At 33.3% G+C, this 7169-nt stretch overlaps 1 protein-coding gene across 1 annotated transcript in view; it reads right to left on the bottom strand.

Annotated features, from left to right (window-relative positions):
* The window catches only part of ANK2 (ankyrin 2), a 245969-nt gene that overhangs the window by 170886 nt on the left and 67914 nt on the right, over window positions 1-7169 (bottom strand). Inside the window, exons 3-4 of the mRNA XM_007454800.1 lie at window positions 5704-5802; window positions 3392-3490 (exon numbers count right to left, since the gene is read on the bottom strand). Of these exons, the coding sequence (XP_007454862.1) occupies window positions 3392-3490; window positions 5704-5802 (198 nt within the window). The remainder of the gene's footprint in view (window positions 1-3391; window positions 3491-5703; window positions 5803-7169) is intronic.

Raw genomic sequence — 7169 nt, 5'->3', positions numbered from 1 at the left:
CCCGTGTCTCCTGCATCGGCAGGCGGACTCTCAACCACTGCGCCACCAGGGAAGCCCTGGAATTCTTTATGAATTAAGCACACTGCCTACCAAAATTGGCACTGTGCCATGTTGAAGGTCAGTCTCCTATGGATCTCATAGCTTACGTAGAGAATACAGAAAAATTCCATAGAGGCGTGCATCTCCATAACCTAGGAGCCTGTAAATGTTTACTGAGTGATTGTTCCTTGGAGCTTTTCAGAGAGTTTCCTACCTTCTTAATTCTACAATAACCTTAGTGCTCCATTTCCAAGTAACTCGGAAGTTTGTCAAATGTAAACGACTATGCAGTCACCTACGTTCCTATAATAACAGATTATTCTGCACCCACTTTGTATTATGTTCTTAAAAAGATGTAGGAGAAGGTATAATTTGAGTACAAACTTCAGAATTTATGTTGTGCATCTGAGATTCCTATGCCCTTTTTCTGGTTCTCAAAAGGGAGTGACTGTTCAACTATCATGAGCATGGCTCCTAACCATTCACCTGACATTCATTGTTGTCACACAAGAAATTTGTATCATAAACAAGACACCACCAACAAGGAACATACATGGCGAGGGGTTCACATTCCCCCTCAACAAATCCTTAAAACCATGCCTTTGGAATTTGATCACACACAGGGCAAAATAATCAACCTCTTTTATATAAATTCCTGCATTTTAATTTCAATTATTAAATTATAAAATATTCTAAGTAATAACAATTTGTGTTAATTGTTAATGATGGCTACCTAAATTTAATAGCAAATGATGTTACAGGTCTTATCAAATGACTTATGCATTTAGAAAAACACCCTAAATTTTAATTACTAATTGTTCTTACAGTATAAATTAAAACTTTCTCACAATATAAAATCAGTGTGAAACTGTCAGGATTTCCTACAATATAAATCTAAATAGAGGTAACTGAGTACAGTACAAATAAAGATTATTTTAATCTCATCGATAATATAAATTTTCTTTTAAGATCTGTTATTATCTGGCATGATTGTGACTATGAAGAACAGCCTCATTGACACTGAAAGCACATCACTGATTAAATGGTTTTAGCTTGTTTTCCTTGAACAGTCTCCAAAGCATCTAATGTCTAATAAAACAGTATAACAACTGATAGAATTTTTAACAAGTTTTTACCTTGCAGCATTTGATACCTGTCAACTTTTATGAGATCACTATGTTCAACTAGTCATTTTGAGGAAAGTAACCAAGCTCTTTTTATAGATATTAACAGCACCAACACATATGTGAACTCCCTGTCAAAAGTAACCTCCTACAGGCACTGGGAGGCTTTTACTGCCATGCTTTTTTAAGAACACAAACTACTGATTCATGCATGTAGTTGAATCTATATTTAAACAATCTTACTGCGATATTCTTACACTCAGTTTTCTCTTACATTCTCTAAATCAAAGGTTCTCAAAGCATAGTCCCTGGACCAACAGCACCAGCACTACCTGAGAACTTGTAAGAAATGAAAATTCTCAGGTCCCTAGCCAGAACTGAATCAGAAACTCTAAGGTGAGGCCCAGAAATGTGTGTTTTAACAAGCCCTGCAGGTGACGCAAGCTAAAGTTTGAGAACCTCTGCTCTAAAGCAAAAAGATGTTCTCCAGCTGTAAAGAAAAATTTTTATCCCTTACTTTGGAACAGTCAATTTTGTAGTATCCTATGTCTCTAAGCCCAAGATGCCATTATCATTATAGAATACACCAGAGTTCTTTACAAATGATACCAATTATTTAAGGAATTTCACTTAACCAAGATTTTAGAATATGGCATATTCTCAATAAATGTTAAAATATTGATGCGCACTTAACTAAAAATGTGGGTTGTAAGGGGAAAATGTGGCTATTCAAAGCAGCATGATATTATAGAGATAAAAATGGATAATGTCTTGTCTGTCATAATTTAAACAGATTCTTCCCTATAATTAAGGTCAAAGAAAATAGGGCTCTTTCTTACTTTTCCCCATTGGTATTTTATGGGTCCAGAACTTGTGCCATTTATACAAGTAGAGTCATGTCTGCATGATGAATGAATGAACAATATAGCACATATTCCTATACAAAGGCCTTCAAAGGCCCAAAGAATGGATAGAGAGGAACTGGTTTATTTTGCCAGTAGCCTGCATGGTGTGGCCTATGTTATTAGAAAGGCTAAAAACTTTAAAAAATAGAAGAAATGGATTTGACTATAAAGATATGCACCTCAATTTCTACATAAATATGTAACAGATACTAAGAGTAAAGCTTTGGGCAAAGCAATATTTTCTTCCCCTTTCAACCAGAGAAAAAATAGGGATCAAATTTATAGTATGATGTATTTTGATTATTCTTTTAAAATTGTTCTTAATTTCATTGTAAGAATATCATTCCCTATTCTATACAATTGTTATTACATGCATCATAAAGCTGTGGGTCTCGAATTTTCCTTTCCCTTAGGAGGTTTGTAAAAACCATATTTTATATGCGAAGTACCCAAAGTAGTGTGATTCCCACTTTATAGCAGATTTCCCACTGGAATACAAATCTTTTGAGAATTTTTTCAATTTAAGAAGAGAAAATACTTTTATAGAGCAATATAACTTGCATGAATAATTCATCTTTCACAGACATCACTGTCATTCTAGAAAAAACACTATATATTCTTTTTTTTTTGCACTTAAAGACAATGACAGACTGTGAACTTGTCAAATTTTCAGTTATATTAAGAGGAGATGATGTGCTAAGTGAAGTAAGTCAGAAAGAGGAAGACAAATGATATCAAATGATACCATATGATATCCCTTATATGTGGGATCTAAAATATGACACAAATGAACTTATCGATGAAACAGAAACAGACTCACAGGCATAGAGAACAGACTTGTGGCTGCCAAGGGGGTGGTGTGGTAGGGGGAGGGAATGGGAGTTTGGGATGAGCAGATGCAAATCATTATATCTCTATATGGATAAACAACACGGTCCTACTGTGTAGCACAGGGAACTATATTCAATGGTTTTCTATATGGTTTTCCTGTGATAAACCATAATGGAAAAGAATATGAAAAATAATGTATATATATGTATAACTGAAACACTTTGCTGTATAGTGGAAATTAACACAACCAACTATACTTCAATAAAATAAATTAAAAATAAAAAAGAAGCTAGAAAAAAGAGGGAGATGATGATACATCACGAAAATAAGAAATGTCATGGCATGAGTTAATAAAATAACTCGCCTGAAATAAATCACAGAGTGTTTATAGTAAATCTATCTACCCAACAGATGGCTAAACCCATTAAATCAATTTCACAAGGCTGTTCTAAGTTAAATTCATTTACATCAGAGAAAATCTGAATGTAATACCTGAGACTGTGCATTAATATTGGCTCCTTCCTTAACGAGAACTTTGACAACTTCTGCTTGTCCAGCCAAAGATGCAATGTGAAGAGCAGTATTTCCTTTCTGTTTTGGAGAAACAAAATGGAAAATGTTGGAGGCTTCCAGATTTTGTAGAAATCAAAATGTACAGGTACTTTCAATTTTGCTGATGATCTGAAGTGGTTAAAACTTGTCATTCTATCAAGATTGCAGCCCACCTTGGGAAAAGATAATTTTTACCATCAAAACATTGGCCATCCCATACAATGTCTTCCTTTTCTATCCTGCACAATTCCAGTTTAGTGTTAAGAACATGAAAAGACTGAGTTCTTACTGAATAAAATAATCTGGGATGTGTGTACATGCGTGTGTGTGTGTGTGTGTGTGTGTGTGTGTGTGTGTGTGTGAGAGAGAGAGAGAGAGAGAGAGAGAGAGAGAGACAATATTACCATTCACATTATTACAACAAAAGAGTCCTACCACAAGATAATATAAACTAAAAAAAATAGTTTATCTGAACCATTGAATTTATTTCACCTTGCAGAGAAACCTAGGAATTTTCAGTTGTAGAGAAACTGACAATTCACAGTTGTATTTCGAGTCACTGGAGCACACGGTTGTTCAAAATATTTTGGGAATAAAATAATAAAATTCACATGAACTATACAATGTTACCAATAATTTCTACCATTTGCTACGTCAAAATTTATCATCAACAGTACCAAACAAAAATGAAAAATAATTTAAACCTATCATGAAAAGAAAATATAGGCTAAGAGACTGAAAGATGCCTATCATGGGATTAAAACAAATAACAAAAAGAAAAATAAAAACCAAGCAAATCTATACATTCAAAGCCATAAATTTTGGACACTAGTTCTCTTTTTGCCACCTACTCACTGTGGGTTTTTATCCACTCGTACTATTTTGAAGACTTACTTGCCTTCTCTTTAAATGAAGAGATTTAATGAGATATTTTTCTGGATCTAAAATTCTACAATTGTAATCTGTGATTAAAAATGAACCTATATTTTAAAACATCAACAGAGTTTAAAGGAAAGGAAACAAACAATAATAAACAGTTAAGCAAGAAAGTGTGATTGGTTTAATGAATATATTAATATGAGCAACTCAGGGGAAGCAAATAATTTGATATACATTCAAACTGACATTCTTAAATATTTGCTTAACATTTATCCCATGTTGTCAAGAGAAATGTTAATAAAAATGTTTATTCTCTCTTTAAAGTAAGCAATTTCTTGCAAAGCAAACATATTTTAACATCTTTGGAACTGCCAAAGAGTTCTTGGTTTGTTTTCGTTTTTAAATTTCCACTAGAACTGCTGTACACTATACTGTGAGCAGGGTCAGTCTACATTTTGGCAATTATGTATGAGGTGTTGGAAACCCTGGTTAACTGGCCATATCCCTAATTTACTCCAGGGCTCTTTCTATCTATCCCTGATTAGACTAATGACCCGGCTTGAGTGCTTGCCACCTCTCTCTGCATCTTCCACGACCAAACTGTCACACTGCAGCCCTGGTCAAATGGCGTGATTCTGACTGGCTACTATTTTTTTTCAAATTAAAATTTCACCTTCTAAAGACAAAGATTTGTCACCACTGATATTTTTTTAAAACACCTGTTGCTTCTGAAATGATCTCCCAAAGACAAGGTTCAAATATATTTAACCAACAGAAGTATCAACAAGGAAGTAACAGGTTGTAGTATACCAAGCATCTTGTAAATGCCTTTAAAAATGAGTCAAATTTCTTTACAAACACACGTTACAGTGACAAAATCTAATTTTACCCTAATAATTCAACCCATGATCCCCAAATCCCTTTTCCATTAGAGTATAAAAGATCTGTATATTCTCTTACCAAGTTAAATGAATACATCAAAAGATATAACAATTTAATGAAAGCATGAAAATTATTTGTTCATTTCCATTGAGAAGTTTACTATATCAATTATTTTAAAAAATGAATTAACCTTGGGAAAATAGGTGCTTTTGTCTACAGAGGATTATATTAGTCTAGTCTCTCTGTGAATCAAAGGAAAAAAGATAGAATACTAGAAACTAGAGATACAGAATTCTTCAGTCTCTGATTAAGTCCCTAAACGAAACCATTCAAACTCTGCAAAGTTTAATGGACAGAATTTCAATTTCAGTTCTGCATTGTTAAGAATCTTTGGTGTTCCAGCAAACCTCTGAAATGTATAACCCGGGAAGAGAAGTTTTAAATCATTTCCTCTTTTCCAAGGAAATAAATCCTACTAGCATAAACATTACCTTAGTGGCAGAATCCACAGCGGACCCTCTTCCCAGTAGCTCGTGAACCAACCCCACATGGCCTTCCTTGGCAGCCAGATGGAGAGCGTTGAGTCCATTCTGAGAAAAGAAACAAATAAGGCCTCAGAAGTGGAGTAATGATAAGGAAAACGGTGGCTGATCTTATGCAAGTATACAACCCAGAAGATGGAAAGACTCTGATCCCCTCATTTTCTCTTTCTTTTTGCATTAGCTTGAAGCTATTAATTTCATAGAGACTAATTTCCAGTGATTTTGATTCAGAGAGGCAAAGAGGTAAATATTCATTAGAAATGTGGATCTGCAACTTCAACAAACTTTCTTTTTAGACTAAGAAATATCTAAATACTTTTCCAATGAGGAAAGAAAAAGAGCAACTCTGTATCATTTGTTGTGCCAGCCAGAAATAAAATTCTGTAGTTCCTAGAACATAAAGAACTTTAAATAAATCTTACTTTTTAACAAATGGGAGAGAAATGTCCTCTTCATAAAAAGTAATTAGTGTCATAGGACAAATTCTAAGGTAAAACAACTTTCTAAGGACAACATTGTACTTAAAAAAACATTTAGCACTATGTCACTAATTTGTCTTGAGGGTTTTTTCAAAAATTTATCTTATAATCCATGATAGTACTGTAATATCTGGTTCCCAGCTATCTAAATTCCTGAAAAATTCATTACTCACCATAGCATTAAAAAAACTCTTTGAAAATTTCACTAAATATGGTATCTACATATATCATACTGACAAAGTTTGAAAGCAGATCTTGTCATACATGTAGGAAGGAACAAGTACAAATTGCTTCATGGCAAATTTCCTCTTTGTGGTCATTGTATATCTTATACTTAATGATTTTCTTATGAAAAGTATTCAGGCTTTTATATGTGACTCAAAAATAAAGTAATATTTCCTTTTCTTCTTTGCAGAACATGGTCCTGGTTTGTCAACAACATTTAACTTTGAGTAGCTGACAAAGTTGTATTCAGTACTATTAATACATTCATGTCATGGTTTCCATATATTTACTGGCACAAAATGATAAGAATTAAATTTATTATCATTTATTAAATTAAATTTTGAAATTTATGATTATGTATATTCCTAGAAAATTTAACAAATGAATTGACAATATAATAAAAACTTGAAAAATATGAAGTTTTATGACCCCTGGATTCTACTAGTATGCAAATGATGTTAATGGTGTTGACTGTACACAAATGATTCCACAAAGAAAATTAATTTTCACTCCCTTTACCAGACCAAGGAAAGCATTATATTTTCAAGTTGTTTTCTGAGTTAATTACTCAACACCCAGTCTCCTTGGCAACAGGAAGTATTTGATTTAAACAGAGGTAATCTATTTCATGAACAGTAAACTCATTCTAACAAATAAGGAAGGGAAAGCAGGATGTCCATTGGGTAGGAATTTTTTTTTTTTTTTTTTTTT

This window comes from Lipotes vexillifer, unplaced genomic scaffold, assembly GCF_000442215.2.
Source record: "Lipotes vexillifer unplaced genomic scaffold, Lipotes_vexillifer_v1.1 scaffold1219, whole genome shotgun sequence".
NCBI classification, from domain to species: Eukaryota; Metazoa; Chordata; class Mammalia; order Artiodactyla; family Lipotidae; genus Lipotes; species Lipotes vexillifer.
The sequence above is the reverse complement of the archived record's forward strand: the minus strand, read 5'-3'. Positions and strand labels throughout refer to the sequence as shown.